The sequence below is a fragment of the Dermacentor variabilis genome, chromosome 4, assembly GCF_050947875.1.
Source record: "Dermacentor variabilis isolate Ectoservices chromosome 4, ASM5094787v1, whole genome shotgun sequence".
Lineage (NCBI taxonomy): Eukaryota > Metazoa > Arthropoda > Arachnida > Ixodida > Ixodidae > Dermacentor > Dermacentor variabilis.
In genome coordinates, this window is record NC_134571.1 from 144,248,588 (window position 1) to 144,271,486 (window position 22,899).

Here is a 22,899-nt window from a genome sequence, read left to right on the forward strand (position 1 = left end):
TAGATAGATAGATAGATAGATAGATAGATAGATAGATAGATAGATAGATAGATAGATAGATAGATAAATGCAGGACGGTTAATCAGAGTTATTGCCTCCAGTCTGCTACCCTGCACTAGGGGAAGGGAAAGGGGAAGTAAAGGCGGAAAGAAGAGCGGGGACATAAAGAAAGGCGTGAAGAAAAGAAAGGAGGTGATGGGACCATTACAGCCTTTCTAATAGGCCGCTTCCACGTAAAAAGGTCCACAAAGCCTTGACCGAGTTGCGGTGCGATGACAGTTCATGTCGGCATTCCAAGACTGTCTGTTCTGAAAGTGGCCTGTCGTCAAGGCGTGCCAGTACGGCCGCTAGTGACAGCTGGTGCGCACTTTATCGAGGAAAGTGGCAAGTACGTGTTCTATAGTTTCCTTGACGCCGCAGCGACTGCAAGCCGCGCTCTCGTCCACACCGACTCGGAAGGCAAAATATCTTGTGAAAGTTATATGCACCAAGCCACAGTTGGCAAAGTACTGCTTTCTCGAATCGAGAGAGTCCAGTGATCAACATTTCAGGTAATGTTGTAGAAAGCAACCGCTGGGTTAGCTTCCGCTCCAACGCGCTGAAATGTTTTTTTTTTTTCCTGTCGCGTTGTATCTTCTCTGAGCGCATGCTTTGTATGAAATTTTGGCAGTTCGAAAATGTTTCTGGTCTTTGTTGTTTACACATATTAGGTTTTTAATGAACCAAGGGGATGATACTCGCACTGTAACAAAATACTTGGTATGCATTTACTAATTAGTTCACACAATTTCTTTTTAAGTAGTCGCCAATTTGTTTTAAGTGATCTACCCGGAAAATCGACTAAGAACAAAGTGAAGAATTCAGCTAAGTCTCTATTCATGCTTGCATATTCCCCTTACCTGCACAATCTTATTAATTTCCCTTCTCCTTACAGTTCCATAGCTTGCACTGAATGAACCTTGGATTATTACGTGATCACTCAGCCCAGATAAAATTGTTAGTGATGAGACATCATCAGGATGTGACGTTAACAAGAGATCCAGTACGTGCGCGCTTTTATCAGTAAGTCTCGTTGGTTGCAAGATTAGTTGTATAAGATCAAAAGTGCAGCACATGCTCAAAAATTCTAATGATTCTTTATTTCTAGACGTAGATGATAACAGTTCATGCCAGTAAATGAGGAAAAAGTTACAAGCGCCGCATAAAATAATAGAAGTGTCACATTGTGTGGACGCCACAGAGCAAATAATTTCGTGATTGCGAAATCTCGAACGAAGGTTCAGCGTCAAGAGGGTGATAGCACACAACGAATATTACAGGTGTACATGAAATGTTACAAAGAAGAGATGAGGATTCGATTGAAGTATAGCTATGTCGGTTAAAGAGCATTTGAAACCACGGTGGGTAGCCAGCATAACACCATCCCTACGCTTCACTCTCCCACCGAAAATATCAAAATCTGGAAAACACTACAGCTCACAGTCATCAACAAACGAATTAAGCATGCCTCAGTAAGTGCAACTATATTAGATTGAGTTTTTTCAGAGGGTGTTAAAGAGAATCAAGTTTCAGGAGGAGCCTTCTGCTGTGTTTTTATCAAGAAACGGGAAAGGGTCACACTTGTTTATGAAGGCATTACGAGCTAGCTCTGATTTACATGGGATGACCCTATTACTTGTCAAATTCAATAAGTAGTTCCTGCTTTCTGTAATCAATTCTCGTGATGACGCTTAAAATGTTTCTCTTGATTTGCCATAATCTACCAGCATTTTCCGGGCTGTACAGCTGTCAGGGGAGTAACCTTCGGATATTCTGAAACCTGATCTTATTTTTGCATTCAAAAGACTACGCTGTTTTGCGCTCAAGTTGGAGAGCTACACAATATTTGGTCTGCTTTACAAAGAAGATGTACATGGCTAGGTGATTCGTCCGTCCTGGAGTCACCTGTACACCGAATGTTTCTCCAGCAAACGCCATGCGCATGCGCGAAAAAAGAAAGGAGGAAGACAGGCCCGCGATTGGCTGCGCAGTAGTGACGTCGTTCCTCTCCATCGCCACCGGTGTTGGGCTGCTGAGCATGAGGTCGCGGGATCGAATCCCGGTCACGGCGGCCGCATTTCGATGGGGGCGAAATGCGAAAACACCCGTGTGCTTAGATTTAGGTGCACGTTAAAGAACCCCAGTTGGTCGAACTTTCCGGCGTCCTCTCCTACGGCGTGCTTCATCATCAGAAAGTGGTTTTGGCACGTAAACCCCCATAATTTAATTAATCCATCGCAGCCGGGCGCACACGCTGCAGTTGCTTTCGGGCTCCGAAATGGTAAGGCCACGCGTCATACATAGCCCTGAGGAGCAGGTAGCTTTCGATCAGCAAGGCCGCGAGCAGAACCGGTAACGAGTTCGTCTACGCCATGCCGATGCTGCAGCCCGGGTACAGAACAGCCTCGTGTAGCCGAGCGCAAGTAGCAACTATGTACTGAGAATACAGCAGCCTACCAAGCCGTCGTTTAATGAGCTGTCCGGATAAACCCCGGGATAAACACAGGGGCCGCACGTTCCAGCTTCGCTGGTTAACCATCTGTACGGAATTCTTCAGTAGTGAGTTTCTTTACTCTGCTCGAAGTTTCCGAGCTGGTGGTTGCGCTCTTGATCAGTTAGCTGGATATCAAGATTAAGGTGTGAACAGCAGTGCAGTATAATCAGATTTTCAGATTGAACTAATGCTTCATAGAGTTTCTCACTACATTACCTAGAGGGAAATCTGGCGCTGCTGCGCTGTGGTATGCATGGGAATGCCGGTATATTGTGGATTCGGATTGGCATCGTTATCGTAGAGACAGGACACCATGTAGACGCGCTTGGCAAGTACCGTTCCGTCTGTCACAATGATTCACTTTCTACTAAAGCAGCACGTGAAGAGCTGTTCTAGCTTTATTATTACACGAAAACATGTTTTGTTTAACTATGAGAACTTGTTATTGTGTGTACGACTACATGTTACGTAAAAAGTATCAGCGGGCCGCTAAAGTTGGAGGACAGACGACAAGGTTCGCGCTCGCTTTGAAACAGTTGGTCGTCTGTTCTTGCTTTTCTTCGCTTGGTCATGCATCGTGGGTGAGTAAAGATGTAATATGCGTGAATGGAAACATTTTATGAAGATTTTACTTTGAGAATGCGTTATTTGCGTAGCCATATCCACGTTTTAGACGAAGCCTCTTACAACACCAGCCAACACGAGCCTCGCAGACACATATACCGTCATTCCCATGACGGCACGGTGCCCCCTTAAGAAACTCCCATAGACGGTGGCGCCAGATTACCCTCTAGGTGTTATAGTGAGAAACTCTATGTAATGCTTGACGCTTGGAGCCTGACAATCTAAAAAGACACTAGGCTGTTACGACGTGACCTATATTCAGCGTCATCTATTCATGCTGCCGCATTCGCAATATCAGCTACGTTACGCATTGTGAACACGTGGGTATTATCTAATATTGTTTTCTTTGTAGCAGCGCATGGAGAATCTTCCCTAATCTTGTCTTAAGCTTTATGCTTCCAAACGCCTTGTCAATTTGCACTAGCTTAGGGCAACTCGATTTCATTTCATTTCGCTAAGAGGCCTAACTAAAGCGAATTACCTTCAAGAGGTATATATCCCCGTCGTTTGTGCAGCAGCGGAACGAAGGCTAGGAGCTGGAAATTGTACCACGTCACCCGCGAGTAGTAGCTGTTTTATCAAAGCGCGCCTACATTGTCTAACAGCAAAAGAGGAGCTTAGTGGGCCTGGCAGCCCAAAGAGCATAGTGCAGCACATCGGTTTTAGAAGTAAAGAGCGTTTGGTATTCACCTGCATGAAAATAAAAAAAAGTTGAGCGTAAGAGGACCGCATTGTTGCCCTGCTACCAAACGTACTGGAAAGGGGGAGGGAGTGGCGATGTTTTTATTCAGCAAAGCTGATGTTGTTTTTTATTCGGTTGTTCCAAGGGTACGGTGGCAAGGTAGCTGAAAGAGTGTTGACTGCGGTAGGGGTGCCGCCGGCTAAGTCCACTGTCAGCTGCATTAGTTTTCCAGCTGAGGTGGTGAGTGGAATTGCTTGGCGGGCGAATCCAAGGGTCCTGCAGAGAGCCAATCCTTGGTTTAATGAAGTGGGCGACCGTTCATAGGACTTCTGGTGACGCATAGTTGCAGCAATACAACAGCCATCAAGAAAAGCATATTCTGAACGTACGGGACCTCATCTTTGCTGTGCTTTGGAACCCATAGAAGTAGGGGAGGGAGTGGCTATCCTTTTATCGAGCAAAGGTGATAGTTTTTTCCATCCAGTTGTTCAAGGCGCATGGTAGACGGTAGTTGAAACAGCGGATGCTGTGGTATAGGCGCCGCAGGGCAAGTGTTCTGTCAACTTCGTTCACTTTCCAGCTGAGTTGGTTACTTGTGTACCACGACGGGCAAATCCAAAGGTTCAGCAGAGAGCATATCCTTGGTTTGATGAAGGCAGCAACCACCTCAAGGGATTTTTGGTGACGGACATGTGTTGTAATTGCAGTACTCTTTCTATCATTTCTTGGCTCAGCCGAAGCCGACAACTACACGTGCCGTTCTAGCTGCGTATCTGAGGTTTCCCTCACCTTGGTTTCCCCTCCTTCCTTAACCTATGTTATATTTACGACGTGAACGGAAAATAAACACCCATTCTTCCAGCTTGTCAGCTTGCGTCTACCTCACCTTTGTTCAGAGCAGTGTCCGACTAGCGATGTAATAGTGGCGAAGACGGAAAGAAAAAGTCCTGGCAAAAACCTTCAAGCACAGAACGGCAGCTACGATATCCTACGCGGCGACGAAACTACGATGGCACACCAGCAACTGCCCGACTTCGATGGCGAAATAGACAACTGGAAGGCGTATGTCATCAAGGCAGAGGCATACTTTGAGGCAGCGGGTGTGACAGAGCCAGCGAAGAAACTGGCGCTTTCGATGTCAGCTTTAAGCACGCACACCGTTGAAATATTAGTAGGAAGAGCGGCGCCGAAGAAGCCAAATTCTTCGGAATACAAAGACGTCGTAAACGTCTTGGACAAGTTTCTGGTGCCAAGCGCCATATTAAAGAAAGCTTCAGATTTTTCAACCGCTGCCAGCTTGACGGTTAGCCTGTTCAATAATTCATTACTGAAATTCGTTGAATTACGGACAACTGCAATTTTGGTGTCATGCTTGACCGAAGGCTACGGGATAGAATTGTGTGCGGCTTAAGATCGAGTGCACTGCACAAAGAACTCTTCACAAAAAAATGGCTGTGGCTTAGCTAAGGTTAAGCCCAGGATGCGAAGCATACTAGCCTTTATTTTAGTTGTTGAACCACTGTTTAGCCTGGTGAACTGCTGTTGCTTGGCTATATTTGGTTCGGCTAGACAAAGAAACAACTCATGCGTTACTCTGTTTCGCCTTCAAGAGTGGAACGCGACAGCGTTCCCGTCGACCCACCAAGGGATGTAAGACAATGGGCTACGGCGCAGCGACTACGCGCCCCGCATTGGACGCGGTAAGCGTCGAGCAACGCAGCGTTCGGCGCGGCAACGAAATGTGCGCCTGAGCAAGCGACGCACGCCTGAGCCTTAGAAACAGCTCGTTTCTAAGGCAGCACCGCATTCACTAGAGGCGCTTTTGTACCGCTTTGAAGCATCGTACTCGTGGCTCAGTGGTAGCGTCTCCGTCTCAAACTCCGGAGACCCTGGTTCGATTCCCACCCAGCCCATCTTGCAAGAGTTGAGCCAAAGCCACCTAGAAACAAGCGCAGCTGCTTATATACCGCCGCGACGCCGCGAGCGACGGCGCGAGTTGGAGCCCCGTTTCTCCTCTGTCGTGACGTCACGGTGTCACGTGGTCAGCCTTGAAGGCGACACCGCCGCGCCTGAGGAGCTGGGTTGAGCTCTAGTAATATGCTTCGCATAAAATAGATCTGTCTTTAGAGGACGCTGGAACAATGGCAATGTCAGCTGAAGCTGCAGATAATGATGCCAATAAAATGGCCGCAGACGCGTCGGCGGGTGCTCAAAATTAAAGCGCAGTCAACCAGAATGAAAGAGTTATCTGTCCAATGGTGGCCGTTGTTGCAGCATAAAACACAATAACAATGCCTGCCGTTGGAGTTATGCTCGTTGTTACCACTGCTGTCGACGTGGTCACCTAGCACGAAAATGCCGGAGCGAAAAAAGTGCAAGGTCACGACCTCGAGAAGAAGCCCAGGGAATACACGGCAGAGTAGCGGCTGTTAAGAAAGGGGAGGCAGATGAACACATAGAGGACAGCCTGCACATTCGGACGCTAAAATTGACGAGGGAGGTGACTGTGACGCCTCCAATGCGACGCGCCTTTATATGCGGAGGTGTTGATCTAACAATGCTTATCGATACGGGTTCCCCGGTGTGCATCGTGTCCCGACACCTATTGGACCAGCAGAAGAACACTTCGCCTCTGCTGCGGCCTTCCTGAACGAAGCTGTCATGCTACCTGGGAAAAGTGCGAGTTTTTGGAGAGCTCGTGTTGTGGGTGTCCTGTTGGCGGTGCTGGGTTGCTCGGGTGCAAGTTTGTGGTCGAGACCTAATTTCCTTCTGAGCGACGCAGGTTTCTCAGTTTGCAGACTCTCAGCCAAGCCGCTGACTGCGCAGCCATCGGCATCACGCAGGTCACTGCTGACGTGTTCACCCAGTTTCCAGATGTTTTCAGCTCGAATTTAGGCCTCATCAAAGGACGCGCGGCACACCTACAGCTGAAGGAGGGAGCGGTGCCCAAGTTCTGTAAGGCTCGATGTATTCCTTTCGCTCTACGCGATAAGTTGTCTGGGGAACTGAATTGGCTCATGGAACTAGCCGCCTTGTCCCCGGTGTCGCATTCAGTGGGCTACGCCAATTGTACCCGTCCTTAAGGAGGACTGAACCACTAGTATTTGTGGCTACTTTGAAGTCGCGTTAGATTCCGCATGTGAGCTGGAACAGTATTCGTTTCCACTAATCAATGACATTTTCGCGTCCTTAAGTGGTGGAAAACATTTCAGTACACCGGATTTACGTGACACATATAACCATGTTCCCCTCGATGAGGATCTCGCCAGATATGCGTATATAATACGCATAAAGGCCTTTTCTCTTATAACAGACTACCTTTCGGCATTGCCTCTGCACCAGCCATTTTTCAACGCAGGATAAAAACAGTTCTACAAGACTTATCAGGTGCGCAAGCTAACCTGGACGGCATCTTAGTGTCTGAACGAGACGGAGGCAACGACCTGTTAAAAGCCGTTCTGTAGCGTTTCTGCGAGAGTGGTGTTAAACTGCGCCTCGACAAATGCAAATTTCGGCAAGTGTACGTTACATATCTTGGCCATCGAATCGATCAGCATGGCTTGCACCTGATAGAAAAGAATGTCGAAGCAATCGCAAAAGCCCCTAGCCCGAAAAATATAACTGAGCTTCGTTCCTTTCTTGGCATGATCAGTTCCTACTCGAAATTTTTGCCGAACATATCGTCACTGCTAGCTTAATTGTACCGGCTTCTGGGAAACAACAGACGTTTCTTCTGGCGAGACGAACAAGCGGCGTTCATACAGCAAAACGGTGTTCGCTGCAAGCAGGGGTGCTAATTCATTTTGACCCTTCACAACCACTTAAACTAGAGTATGATGCATTGGAAAAAGGCATCGGCGCAGTACTGTTTCACCCAAAAAAGAAAGTCAACATGCTGATAGCGATCCATTCAAGGACATTGACGAAAGCAGAAAAGAATTACTCGCAACTTGAACGTGAAGCATTAGCCCTTATAGTTGGAGTAATGAAGTTTCGTGATTATCTTCTAGGCAGAGAATTCATCGTGGTCACAGACCACTAGCCGCTTCTGGACCTGCTGAGGCCGGATCGGCCCACTCCGCCTCTTGCTGCTGCTCGCATACAGTGTGGGACGCTGTATTTACGAAGATTTCGCCACAAGCCACAGTATTCGCCTGGCAAGCAGCTCCTGAACTCCGACGCGCTTAGTAGGTTGCCACAAGAAAGTTCGCAGCCAACCGCGATAGGGGAGCCACCTGAGCACGTTTTGGCACTCGCATGTGTACAGTAGGGGGCGATCTCTGCAGAAGACCTGCAGGCGCTAACCGCAGGTGACCGAGTACTTTCAAAGGTCGTGCACTCCACAAGAGACGGGTAGTCTCCAAGCGCTAAAGCACTCGAACGAAACTTACTGCCCTTTTATGAACGCAAACTGGAAATGTCGTTGGCCAATCGTTTCCTGTAATGGGGGTCACAGAGTTGTCATGCCAGTGAATGCGCAACATTGAATGTTGTGCACGTTGCAAGAGACACATCAAGAGTCACCTGCGATGAAATCAATCCCTCGGTCAGCTTTCTGGTGGCCTGGAATGCACCACGACATAGAACCACTGTCGGTGGGCTGCACAAGTTGCATCCAAATCGACCAATGCCGGTACCTGCTTCGCCAGTTAACTGGCCGACCTTCCAGGAAAACTGGTCGAGAGTACATATAAATTTCGCGGGCACAATCAAAAGAAGCATAATCCTTGTTCTCGTAGATACTCGCAGCAAATGTATTGAGGCCGTACGAATGAAGCTGGCGACCGCATGTTCGACTATCGCTTGCCTGCGCCGCTTCTTTAGCAGGTTCGGCATTCCTCGCACCATTGTTTCAGATAATGGAAAGCAGTTCACTAGCCATGAGTTTGCCGATTTTGCGAACAAGAACAACATAACCCACCTGCGCACGGCTGCGTCGCATCCCCAGTCGAATGGCCTAGCAGAGCTGTTCGAACCGTTAAAGACGGTCTGAGGAAGATGAGCCAGGGCTGATTAAAAAATTGTCGTTGCAGACTACTTTTCAACAACCGGAGAACACCCTTTGCCTCGGGCAAATCTCCTTCTGAACTTCTTCTTGGCTACCAAAACCGGTCTCGTCTCGACAGAAGTTTTTCTCCTTTGGTTGGAGGATGATCGGAAACATCGGATGACTGGACCCTGGTGCCAGATACAAATGTTTACGTGCGTAATTTCAGTAAAGGTGAAAGGTGAAAAACTGGCATGGTAAAGTCCGCAGATGGAGCGAGGATGGTGACAGTAGAAACGCCTGAGGGCCTCGTTCGACGACATGTTGATCAAGTTAACACAAGGAAAAACCCAATAGCTGCCCAAGGCTACAAGGGAAGTGAAAGCCCATCTCTCTCGAGAACTCCGCAAGAAACTCCTGAAGCAGGGCCACCACTCCAGCGTCAGTCATCAACCCAACCCCAGGACGCACCAAAGCAAAGAAACTGTGAACCTACAGCGACCATGCAACTCCGACGCTCAACACGAGAGCGGAGGCCTGTGCAGCGTCTTCAGCATTATTGATGGAGAAAAGTGGTAACTGCCGTATTCTTCCTATCATTTCTTGGCTCAACTGAAGCCGACAACCACACGTGCCACTTTGGCTGCCTATCTGAAGATTCCCTCACCTCGCTTTCCTTCTCCTCCTTCCTTAACCTGTCTTTATATGTACGACGTGAACGTAAAATAAATGCCCATTTTTCCAACTTGTCAGCTTGCGTCTAGCTCGCCTTAGTCCAGCCCAGTGGCCGACCAGCGATGTAATAGACAGTATCAGCAATGCAAGAGTGCAGATGAAAAGAAAAGAAAAGCAGATGCTGAGCGTTAGGAAACAGCATCTTTATCATACTGCCGAACCCACTGTTTGTATTTTTTTTTTTGCTACGGATACGCGGCACTGATTTCTCATGCTAAACTCAGTATAGAAATATTCCGCGCTGTGACGGCATTGCTCAGGCTAATAATCTAGTTTCATGTTAAGGCCAGAGTCGCATCATTGGTTGATGCGTCCCTATCACACGCTCGCTCACCCCACACTTTGAGTAAACCCTAAGTAGATTCACTGTCAAGTGCTACAGAAGACCTATAATATAAAAAAATTACCGGCGATATTTCACTGTCACATCTATAGGACCTTGCGCTAGTTGAAAGGCGCCAAAACAAGGACAGAATGTCAATGTTCAAGCATCTCATCAAAATAAGCTCAAGCGACCAGCCACCAGCAAGTGAATCTCTGCACGCCTTCCCTACTGCTTACAGTGGGTAGGTTAGACAGCAGAGAAACCGCACACTGAGATGCCGTTGTCTCCTGTTTGCAAATGTGAATAAAAGCTTACGGATGCGCAATTTCTTGGAGCTGTCTCTCTGGTAGGCATGTCTAACGCTATGACATGAGGTCGTCTTAACACTCCTATGATTAAAGTGCAATCATGGTTTCGTTTTCACGCTTCTTAAGAAGAACGATGATTCCTAATACCAGTGAATTATCGATATTTTGCAATAAGTATTCCTTCTGCGAGTGGCCGGTTTCTTCAACTTGCTACCAATAAGAGAAATATTTTTCTCTGTAAGAAATCAAGCGCTAAATATCTAATAAAATAAATACACGAGGCTTTGACTGCTAGCACACAATGATCATAATGCCCTTGTACGTCTCGCACGTGAATAATTAGCGTTGCAACTTACTGCACTTGTGATGGCCTGTACCGTACGTCTTCCGAAATAAAGGCAGAGAAAGGAAAGAAATATAACAATAGTTCCACTGTGAGAAATGAGATGTAACGCGAAATTCGTTTTTTTTTTGCGTACTTTGCTCACACAACCACAGCGTGCGGTCATTTATGACAAGCTGGCCCATAATTCCCCTCTCTTCACATACCTGTATGAGTTCTTTTCTATGGGTTTATTGCATATATCTAATTGTATCATGCAACAGCCGTGGCAATTTGTATTGAGAAGTGGTTCTTGTAGGGAAAGGAGGAAAGGCTGGCACTATCTTCTGCAACACTTGCGGGAGCATGGCTCAGCGCCAGCAGGGGCAGGCATGTGGGCGTGAAGGATATAGAAGGAGGGAGAAAGGTAGAGAGTCGCCATGGCAACAGCGGAGCAGTCCGGCTTGGAAGGCCTAGTGGCTTCGACCGGAGGAGCGGATTGGTGATAGACCATAGGAGGTGGCCCAGCAAAAGCGGCTTTGAGGCGGATCAGGAGGCCCGAGGTGGTGAATAGCCGTTGGGCTATTCTTCTTTGAAGAAATTTCCTAGAGTCTCGCCGAGAGCTCCGACGAGTCGAGGTACTCGATGACACGTAGGAAGGCTGGTAGCAATGGGTATTGACACATATCAATGGCTCCAAATGGAGGGCTACAAATGCTGAATTGCAGAACGAGATCGGTTGCAGCCTATATTCTTTACCTCAACAAAAAACAAACGATTCAAGCTGCGTTATGGTGAATAATAAATCAGACCCTTCATTTTCTTCCCAGTTCTTTTACGAGACTAGTGTTCTTGGTGTGAGTATCGACAGCCCAAGCTACTCCTACTGCCATCCAGACACCCGAAGTGAAGCATGTGAGTATAAAGCATGACAAAGAGGTCTGTAAGATCTCTATTTCCTTGCAAACAAACTAGGCTGCCAATACGTTATAGATATGTAATCGCAGCTTATGAAACGTATTGCTTTAGTATAAACACAATTTGAGAATTTCTACTATTGCAGGAAATCCTGCTTTTGTTTGAATTCTGACATTACTTTGGTTATCAGTATTACAGGCAATAAAAAGCGTCTTAGTAGCTTGCATCAATTACTGCAGTCCCAGCATTCGATGACGTATGGTCACGGTACGTAGCATATGCAAGTTGAAAGGAGGGTGGCCCGGGCCAATGGGTTGGTGTAAGGAGATAGATAGATAGATAGATAGATAGATAGATAGATAGATAGATAGATAGATAGATAGATAGATAGATAGATAGATAGATAGATAGATAGATAGATAGATAGATAGATAGATAGATAGATAGATAGATGGATAGATAAGATACTGATGTCTTCTAACGGAACGTACAATTGGTGACAAAAATTTTCGGTTATACCGTCACAAAAATCTACAGCATCTTGTGCCCATATGAAGGTTACTATGGACATTGAGTAATGGTGCTTTTTTTATAGGGGAGGATATTCGCCCCATCACGTGCGACTTCTCCAAGCCTCGCGAGTGTGGCTGGTTTCCCGAGGCCTCGCCAGAGAATCTTGATTGGGTACTCTATTCTGGGAACTCGGGTAACTTGAAGCTCAAGTGGCAACCCCAAGATAGTGCATCAGACAATGGTGAGCTGTCTAGCTTCACAATGGCGCTTGTGACCATGTTTTTCAATGAAGCCCTGCACGGATCAACTATAGTTGCTTGGGATTTTGTAAGACTCGTTTGGGTGCTGCACATTGTGATTCGTAAACGTGAACTGTGGTTGCCTCGACGAAGAACTCGCAATAAGTAAGCGTTATACCATTCTCCATACCGGTGATATAAAAGCACAATAATTTGGGATAATACCAAGATTTTGTGAGCAATTTGTTCCTTTTATGCATACCCATAAGTCTCGATCGAAAGGTTGAATTTGCTTAGATAGAAATCTCAACGTAGTGAGTTTCCATTCGAACAAGTCTCTCTTAGCATAAGATGTCTATGTTTACGTTTCACGTACAAGTTCCAGAGGCAAACGTAACTGTAGCAGCCGCATAATTAAATGCATGCAAGAAGTGATTTTTCCATAATTTTTACGCTTTACAGCAGCATCGGAGTAGTGATGGATACATAATTATCTCTTGAATCAAAAGATTAGGTGGCTGTCACCTTTGTTGACACTTGTTCGAACATTTGTGTCGACTGCATGCACGTCATGCACGTCGGCGGGAGCCAATCGCACCACAACATAATGTTTTGGGGGGTTACTGATCGCAGTGTCATGTCTAATTCAGAACACTTGGCCAGGGGAGTGTATCGGAAATTTAGTCACCACATTTAAAGTAACGAGATTAATGAAAACGTAGCATAGATATTAGAAACAGTGCTTTCCGTTTCGCGATGCGTTTTCTGTGCATGAATATGCATTTCAGGCTGAGAACTTGCTGTCACTAGCATTTCGCTGCATATATCAGCTTCACGCAGTATATTCAGTCAAACACTGCACAAAATAATGTAAATGTTTAATTAAATATGCGCACCGCTACATGGATGAAAGAATGGCAAGAATCTTTCCTAGCTTAAAACCTTTGTTGTGTATAAAAATATATGCTGTAGCATAAACGGCCTGAAATAAACAGCTCATTTTCCAAATATAGCCGGTCTCTGCCACTCCTGAACTGTAAGTTCGCTTACTTGGCGCACAATTCTTATTTTATATACAATTTCTTGTATTACTCACAGTTTTTCAGTGTAACTTGGTGAATAATTTGCGTACCAATGCACGGTCTTCTTCTACACATATTTTTCTAGCATGCATTATTTGTCCATTTATCATGTCAAGAACTCGTGTTGCAACTAAACGCCGCACAGGCCATGATTTCGACCGAGCTGGGCACAACAGAAGGATGCAGTGTGTATGGAATTATTCTGTTCAGGTGCCTATATGTATGCACGGAACATAGAGCCTTCGGAAAAAGTTGCACGGCTTCTGTCCACCCAGATGAACTCAACTTCTGACAAGGGGCGCTGTTTCACTTTCTGGTAAGGCTTTTCAAGTTCCCTTAACTATGTTTGTAGTGTCATTTGTACCACGCCCACATGTCGACCTACTGGTTTTCTAGGAAACAGACGTGGGGGGAAGTAGGGGGGACGCTACAGGAGATTCGTGGATGTGGCGGATAGGAGCACTCACTTGTATATTTCATGAAACAGGACCGAAAAATTGTCTAAAAAATGTGTGTTTGTAAGTTTTCTAATTGTGTTACATCACGTATAGAAACAGAATGTAGCCTTCAATGATAAAACGGCCGTGAGTGCCTACTCCTTATTTATCCGACATCTTATTTTGGCAAGAAATTTGTGCTTATGTTTCGGTATTGTTTCAGAAAGTATAACAAATAATTGTTGTGACGCTTATTCCAGTCATACTTCAGATTTTTCCATAAAATATTCGTTGGTATTCCTGATTTAGCATACTTCAATTACACGTAAACTTGGCTTAGAAGTTATATATATTCTTGCATGGACATATGCTTGTTTGTGACAAAGTCAGCATTTTTTTGTAACCAACCTCCATTGACTTTCCAAAGTGAATTATTTGATTTCTGTAATTTTGCGACTTTAGAAAATACACAGGCTTTGTACATTTATTTGGCGCTATACATTTCTTTTCGCAAATCGTACAAAGAGATTATATAGGCATTTATGCACTACATTTGATGATAACCAAGTCACCCTTACCCGGCGTACGTTTATCGTTGCTTTTAAAGATTTCAACTGTGCTACGTTCTGACAAGAAATGAAAGGTCCCGCAGAGTGTTTAGGTAAATGAGTGGCACATCAGAAATTTTGGGAGACTAGAACGAAATGGTCTATTTAAGTATCTTCAAAGTCATTAAACGGAATATTGCTTGAAAGACAAGACAAATGATTGAAATTTACTTTTTACGGACAAAAACTCATACTGCCATTTTGCAGTATTGCGAAATTCCGGCACAAAACATATCACGATGATTGTCATGGTAATGCGACTATCATTCAAGCGATGTAGCGACGCACCGCATAGCTGACGGCACATTTGTTTAGACTCTGCAGTGGTCATCATGAAATTGTCGTTGCTTCGACTATATGCGACATAGACTGTCTCCGGTATAGTCCTACTTTGCTGTGACAGTCGCTTGGCAAAGTCGCCCATGAGCATGCGGATTGACCACGATGTGGGATGAGGACTAAGTAACGACACTGGAATGACGACGAAGGTACGACGTCGATGGAATGGCGAACGCGGTATAACCACGATGCTATCACGACAACAAGATGAACGTTCAAAAATGACTATGATGTTATAATGCCGACAGCCTCGATGACGACGGCATGAGGAAATTAGGATGATCCAAGGGAAATGCAGCCCACGTATGGGGAAAGATTTCTCGTTTTGAGAAGTGTGAGGTGGGGATGCTGTGAGGTTCGCAAAAGGCCGTGATGACTTACACGACAATGAGCGTACGGGGAGGCCGCGCGCGTCGCTGACTAACGACAGGGGCATCTGAAATTTAGTGCTGCGATAAGACAAATCGGCGCTTAGGCTACGTGGAAAAATAGAAGGATCGACATTTGGGCGAGTTGGTACTGGTTGAACATCTTGAAGGGGCAGCGCAAAAAAAAAACGACGACAGAAGGCAGGAACACACAGGACAGCGCTGAACTCACAACTAACTTTATTCGAAGGCATACATACACTTAAGTACACAACAATTTAGTACACAATTTAGTACACAAGTACACAATTTTTAGATACGAGGCTCAACTTAACTGACACGCATGTGTGCTGGATGTATTGCCCAAGGTCAGAAAAACCAATTTTAAATTTTCACTCCGCACATTCCAAGGTTGTAAAAAACGGCATTGCGTTTTCGGTTTTATGTTCCGCACTTTCGAAATCGTGTTTTCACAAGACGTCTAAGTGTTTCTTAACACAACTGGAGCGTTTGAGAGCGGCAGGTTTTCGAGAGGATGCTATCCGCATGACAGTACAGAAGCTGGTTAAACGTGTGAAATTAGGAGCACCCTCAAGAATGAATAATCCAGAGCCTGCTGACAAGAAGAAAAAACTGGTTGTAATTCCATGTGTGCATAAACTATCCCATAATCTCAGGAATGTAGCAGGCAGATTTGATATAAAGGTTGTTTTTTCTGCCCCTAACAAGTTGATCAAAATTTGTGGTAAGATCGATAGGAAATTGGCCCAGGCTGCCTCCACTCATGCTGGGAAAGGCTGTACTGTTAAGCATACGTCCCCGTTTGTGCGCTGTAGAATGGGAGTGGTGTACGAACTTCCATTTTCCTGCGGTCACGTATATATCGGTCAAACAGGTCGTTGCCTCAATATTAGATTGTCTGAACATAGGCGCTCACTAACGGGTAATGCCTACTCGCATGTCGCGAGGCATTGCTCTGAGCATGGGTGCACTCCAATATATAAAGACACCACAATACTTTCCACGCACAAAAATCAGACTAGGAGGGAGATTATTGAGGCCTTCTATATCAGAAAAAAAGGGTCGCGCTGTGTAAGCATGCCATCGATAAATTTGCATGATAGTGAATTTGAATTTTTAAGCAGCTTCATAACGTAGTATTAGATTGAATGGTTTTGCGTGTTTTTTTGCCTGCGCACTGATAATGACGCCATGGATGGGAGAGCACGTGGCTATGGGTTGTGTACTCAAGTGTATGTATGCCTTCGAATAAAGTTAGTTGTGAGTTCAGCGCTGTCCTGTTTGTTCCTGCCTTCTGTCGTCGTTTTTTTTGCGCTGCCCCTTCAAGATGTGGAAAAATAGTGCAAGATACGTAGAATAGTGCGTATATTTGTAATTACCTGTATGCGCCTTATATGAAATAGGACCAAGGACTTTCTCATTCGCCCTAGTATATACCAAGATTGCAGGTACGCCATACCCGCATGAAGTCGGTAAAGAAGACGCTGACTTTAAAAAAGCGTAAATGTGACTTCTGCCAGCATACCCTTGCCAGAAATTATGATGGCACCTCCTACTGCTCAATTTTCATTTTATTTATTTTTGTTATTTAAAGGAGATGCGTCAGTACCAATAAACATATTGCAACACTGGAAACGCCTCGAAAAAGTACTGAGGTAGGGGAGGAACATCTCATTCGAGTGGCAGCACTGTAGCAAGTTTACATGTTTCTAAATGGATAGCTGCTTCAGATTATAGAAACAGTTCCGTAGGAGGCAGTCCAGCGGGAGGCTGTGTGAGCATATAAAAGGTAGATGTCATGATCAATGCCATGACATTATTATTTCTGTACTTTATCCTAAAATCAAAAATAGTTAGCCCTCCTTACTTTCTAGTTTGTACGCTTCATATGTGATAAGTACGCTGTAATCACGCTGCATGATTCTTTGCTAAATACCTTAAATTCTGCTGCAAAAAAATAATTATGATGGGAGTCTTGAGGTACAAAAGTGCTTGAAATTCAAGGTAGGAATGCTTTACCATTTTAAACACTATAATATTCACAAAAAATTAAGTATTCATAATGTGCCTTGTCTCCACGTATGTCTAAGCCTATATACAATACCGTGTTTCATAAGATCAGTGCAGCGCATGCTCCGGAAAGCATCATGAGACCACAGTTAATTAACAACAGTAGCACTACTGCCTTTCCTCAGCGCTTCTTTTCACATCCGCCGTTTCGAAATAGAAGCATGCGATAAGTTTCGTCTAGCAAGGCGTCTCATTAGAAGCAGAGACGGGGAGAGAAATGTGCTCGTGCTTGCTTGCAGTCCTGCCAATAAGTGAGCATAGCTAGCATATATAGCCTCATAATGTACTCATGTACATGAAATATGCGTAACACGCATTGGATAGTCTTGTCTTTCAATATATGCTAGCACACCTTTTATGTAATAGGCAATGCTCTCAAAGACTCTGATGCCGAGCTTGGACACTAGGTTTTATCGGCCTACTCTTTTGCCTCCGAAGGCTATCAGACGCGGTTGGAGATTTCCAAAGCTACCGCAAACCCACTTTCAACAACACTTTCAGCTATATTATCCGCACTTTAACAAAGAGGCACACATTAAAATATATCCGCAACTGTTTCTTTGCTGTGTCATGGCAAGGTTTATACTGGCTCAAGCCTCGACTCTAATGATCTGCTTCAGTGTTATTATTGTAACTTGCGGTCGCATATATAACAAATATATTTAAGCAGCTCTGTAAACGTGGCCTGTTAACTGAAAAAAAATGGGTAAAGGAAAAAAAAGTGTTCAGGTGTCGTTCCTGTCATGCTTTGATGAAGCAAATTCCACAATAAAGGTTCTGGCTACTCAAGAGAGCTTAACTCGGAGTATATGCTCTTCTTGGGCTGCTTATTTCTGTATCTGCTCAATACAGACCATGTGGCTTCTATTGCAGGTACAACATGTGGCATCCAAATAGTGGCCAGCTGAACCTTCTCCAACGCGTCGACAACGTTTCGACAAGCCTTCTGTGGACCCGATCCGGACCGCAAGGCAAGGCATGGCAGCTGGGAACGGTGCAAGTGCATTCTGAGGACCAATACCGAGTAATTGGCACTTTATTTACGCTCTCTCTCTATCCTTTACACCGAATGTTTTGGTATAAATATGTAACATTTAGTTCTAAACGTAAAAGCACTCCATTATTCCTGCAAAATTATTGCTATAGTTCTTTCTTGATTTCGAACTTGCAAAGAAAATGCATAGTACGTGGAGAATTTTCACAATAGTGGAATCTATATTTGTTATAGTGCAGATGTAAATTATCCTTCTTTACTTTATCGATTCAACAAGAAATCTTACTGAACAAACACCCTTTTCAAACGGAGTGTCCCCGTTGTTACTATTATAAATGAAAGCAATTTGCTACTTTGTTCTCACATCATACATTTGCAGTGTCAACATTTTGTGTGCACTGTGATATCATTTTGAGGCCAGTAATCGACACAACAAGTAAACATTCAAGCGTCTTGGAGGACCTACACAGGGGTTCCCCAAAAGCTTATAAATTTTGCTTTAAGTACACCTTACTGAACTTATATTAAACCACATGTTTTTGTGTCAGGGAGATTTAACGCCGATTCCGAATCAAAATCTCTTCTGATTGCGTATATGTACACTTAGGCACGAAAGATATGCAGCATGTGGTTTCATAATCGAATACTTTGAGGGCGAGACCTCCTGTTTACAAATAGAAAAATAAGACTGGTTATTAGAGCAAGCGGAAAATTTATAACTACGTCAATAAAATATGAATAAATTTATTATTGGAGCCGCTTCCAAAAGTTCTTGCTTTAAAAGCAAACAGATCCAAGCACTAAAAGCGGAAATTTTTATAGAATGGCAGTAAACTGCGATTCTGGCGGAGATGACTGGTCTTCTTGTCACAAACAGGCAAGATGGCATGATCAATCTTATATTTGGCAATTATTATTGTGCAGTTATATGGCTCTTTTACATTTTAAGCGCTGTACCAGTCTTATCAGATGTTCTTTCATTTTGATCTGTAAAACCTAAAGTATCAAGCAATCATGCAACTCACTTGGCTTCTTTTTATTTTCAGTTTATTTTCGAGGCTGTGTTGCCACCCCATATCCCCGGAATTATTGCAATCGACCACTTCGTGCTCGAGGATGGCAACTGTGACGGTAGCAAAGGTAGGCGTAGTTGACGTTTATTAAATTCAAGGTCCAGAGCACAGAACTCTCACAGAGGTTGTTTAGAACGCCGTGAAGGAAACTAAACCGAATGCTGTTATGTCGGCCACGAAACAAAACGCATTAGGTAAATTTCTGCTCGTAAGGCTGTGCGCTTCTATGCAGGGTGCCCTTTTTTCTGTTCGATTGGCATTATTTGTCGGCTTCAACTGTTTTGAGTCTATCCATACAACTATCGATCCATCGGTCTATCTATCCCTCTATCCGTCCGTCCATCCTCCTTCCCTTCCACCGTGGTGGCGTAGTGACGTTGGCGTTGCGTTAAACCCAAGGACACCATATCAGTACTAGTAATACAATTATACTTTGTTTCTGCCGTTTCATCAAAAAATGCTAATTTTTCTTACATCGACAGTTCGTACAATAATTTCACTAATTTGTATGATGTTTTGACTGCTCACGCAACATCTTCGTAATTTTTATGTATCGCTTTATTGACCCACAAGTCTTAAATTTTCTAGTTTCCAGTACGTCCGCGATCTTTATGCCTAGTTTGATTTTTTTTATTTCTTTTTATTTGTGATACCGGTGATGATAGATAGTGCCTATATGCCGTCGTTAGCACAATGGAATCAACGATACTTTATTATGTTTGTATTGCGACGTACGTTGTCCCGTTCTTTTCATATCCTGGATATGGCACGCAGGTTTACATCTTATGCGTACGAAGTGTTGTTCGCATCTGAGTTTTTGTTGTTTAAGAAATAATTTGATATGCACAGTTCTGTGTTTGCTTTCTGCCATGAGGGAGAATATTTATATAGAATCACTATACTATTCTGTATGCACTATTCTATAAGCTATTCCCATATAGAAATATTGACAATATCTTTATATGAAAGCTCCGTAGGTATTGTAGCTATTTATAATTCTTCCAGCTTATATTGCTTGAATCCTTCCGCATGTTTCTAACTGTACGAATACACCTACCTTTCATTTATCTTGCGCCTCGGCGCGGATTCTTCATGTGCACACACTTTTGCGAAGAATTTTCGATGTACACTTTCGCATTCAACCCTCTAAGAAACTCTGCTAAAATAAAGAACTTTCTTTGAAGTTGACCATCACATTTCCTCCAGATGCGTGAAATTAACATTAAAATGGATCTAATAGTTTTATTATCCTGCATGCTTGGATTACTTGAATCTTTCGAATTTTGAATTTAGCTTTTTAGTTTATCCTTTCACGGCAGTCATCATCATCAGCCTAGTTACGCCCACTGCAGGGCAAAGGCCTCTCCCATACTTCTCCAACTACCCCGGTCATGTACTAATTGTGGCCATGTTGTCCCTGCAAACGTCTTAATGTCGTCCGCCCACCTAACTTTCTGCCGCCCCCTGCTACGCATCCCTTCCCTTGGAATCCAGTCCGTCATCCTTAGTGACCATCGGTTATCTTCCCTCCTCATTACATGTCCGACCCATGCCCATTTCTTTTTCTTGATTTCAACTAAGATGTCGTTCACCCGCGTTTGTTGCCTCACCCAATCTGCTCTTTTCTTATCCCTTAACGTCACACCCATCATTCTTCTTTCCATAGCTCGTTGCGTCGTCCTCAATTTCAGCAGAACCCTTTTCGTAAGCCTCCAGGTTTCTGCCCCATATGTGAGTACTGGTAACACACAGCTGTTATACACTTTCCTTTTGAGGGATAGTGGCAACCTGCTGTTCATGATTTGAGAATGCCTGCCAAACGCACCCCAGCCCATTCTTATTCTTCTGGTTATTTCAGTCTCATGATCCGGATCCGTGGTCACTACCTGCCCTAAGTAGATGTATTCCCTTACCCCTTCCAGTGCTTCGCTACCTATCGTAAACTGCTGTTCTCTTCCGTGCCTGTTAAACATTACTTTAGTTTTCTGCAGATTAATTTTCAGACCCACCCTTCTGCTTTGCCTCTCCAGGTCAGTGAGCATGCATTGCAATTGGTCTCCTGAGTTATTAAGCAAGGCAATATCATCAGCGAATCGCAAGTTGCTAAGGTATTCTCCATCAACTTTTATCCCCAATTCTTCCCACTCCAGACCTCTGAATACCTCCTGTAAACATGCTGTGAATAGCATTGGAGATATCGTATCTCCCTGTCTGACGCCTTTCTTTATAGGGATTTTGTTGCTTTCTTTGTGGAGGACTACGGTGGCTGTGGAGCCGCTATAGATATCTTCCAGTATCTTTACATATGGCTCATCTACACCCTGATTCCGTAATGCCTCCATGACTGCTGAGGTTTCGACTGAATCAAACGCTTTCTCGTAATCAATGAAAGCTATATATAAGGGTTGGTTATATTCTGCACATTTCTCTATCACTTGATTGATAGTGTGAATATGGTCTATTGTTGAGTAGCCTTTACGGAATCCTGCCTGGTCCTTTGGTTGACTGAAGTCTAAGGTGTTCCTGATTCTATTTGCGATTACCTTAGTAAACACTTTGTAGGCAACGGACAGTAAGCTGATCGGTCCTATAATTTTTCAAGTCTTTGGCGTCCCCTTTCTTATGGATTAGGATTATGTTAGCGTTCTTCCAAGATTCCGGTACGCTCGAGGTTATGAGGCATTGCGTATACAGGGTGGCCAGTTTCTCTAGAACAATCTGACCACCATCCTTCAACAAATCTGCTGTTACCTGATCCTCCCCAGCTGCCTTCCCCCTTTGCATAGCTCCTAAGGCTTTCTTTACTTCTTCTGGCGTTACCTGTGGGATTTCGAATTCCTCTAGGCTATTCTCTCTTCCACTATCGTCCTGGGTGCCACTGGTACTGTATAAATCTCTATAGAACTCCTCAGCCACTTGAACTATCTCATCCATATTAGTAACGATATTGCCGGCTTTGTCTCTTAACGCACACATCTGATTCTTGCCTATTCCTAGTTTCTTCTTCACTGTTTTTAGGCTTCCTCCGTTCCTGAGAGCCTGTTCAATTCTATCCATATTATAGTTCCTGATGTCCGCTGTCTTACGCTTGTTGATTAACTTAGAAAGTTCTGCCAGTTCTATTCTAGCTGTAGGGTTAGAGGCTTTCATACATTGGCGTTTCTTGATCAGATCTTTGGTCTCCTGCGATAGCTTACTGGTTTCCTGTCTAACGGAGTTACCACTGACTTCTATTGTGCACTCCTTAATGGTTCCCATGAGATAGTCGTTCATTGCTTCAACACTAAGGTCCTCTTCCTGAGTTAAAGCCGAATACCTGTTCTGTAGCTTGATCCGGAATTCCTCTAGTTTCCCTCTTACCGATAACTCATTGATTGGCTTCTTGTGTACCAGTTTCTTCCTTTCCCTCCTCAAGTCTAGGCTAATTCGAGTTCTTACCATCCTATGGTCACTGCAGCGTACCTTGCCGAGCACGTCTACATCTTGTATGATGCCAGGGTTCGCGCAGAGTATGAAGTCGATTTCATTTCTAGTCTCACCATTCGGGCTCCTCCATGTCCACTTTCGACTAACCCGCTTGCGGAAAAAGGTGTTCATTATCCGCATATTATTCTGTTCTGCAAACTCTACTAATAATTCTCCTCTGCTATTCCTAGAGTCTATGCCATATTCCCCCACTGACTTGTCTCCAGCCTGCTTCTTGCCTACCCTGGCATTGAAG

The 22,899-nt window shown here is 44.4% G+C and overlaps 1 protein-coding gene across 1 annotated transcript in view; it reads left to right on the forward strand.

The window, feature by feature from the left end:
- LOC142578378 (MAM and LDL-receptor class A domain-containing protein 1-like) overlaps positions 1 to 22,899 on the forward strand; it is a 241,392-nt gene that overhangs the window by 183,123 nt on the left and 35,370 nt on the right. Inside the window, exons 46-50 of the mRNA XM_075687771.1 lie at positions 11,347 to 11,431; positions 12,030 to 12,188; positions 13,479 to 13,584; positions 17,985 to 18,135; positions 19,152 to 19,245. Coding sequence (XP_075543886.1) covers positions 11,347 to 11,431; positions 12,030 to 12,188; positions 13,479 to 13,584; positions 17,985 to 18,135; positions 19,152 to 19,245 — 595 coding nt within the window. The remainder of the gene's footprint in view (positions 1 to 11,346; positions 11,432 to 12,029; positions 12,189 to 13,478; positions 13,585 to 17,984; positions 18,136 to 19,151; positions 19,246 to 22,899) is intronic.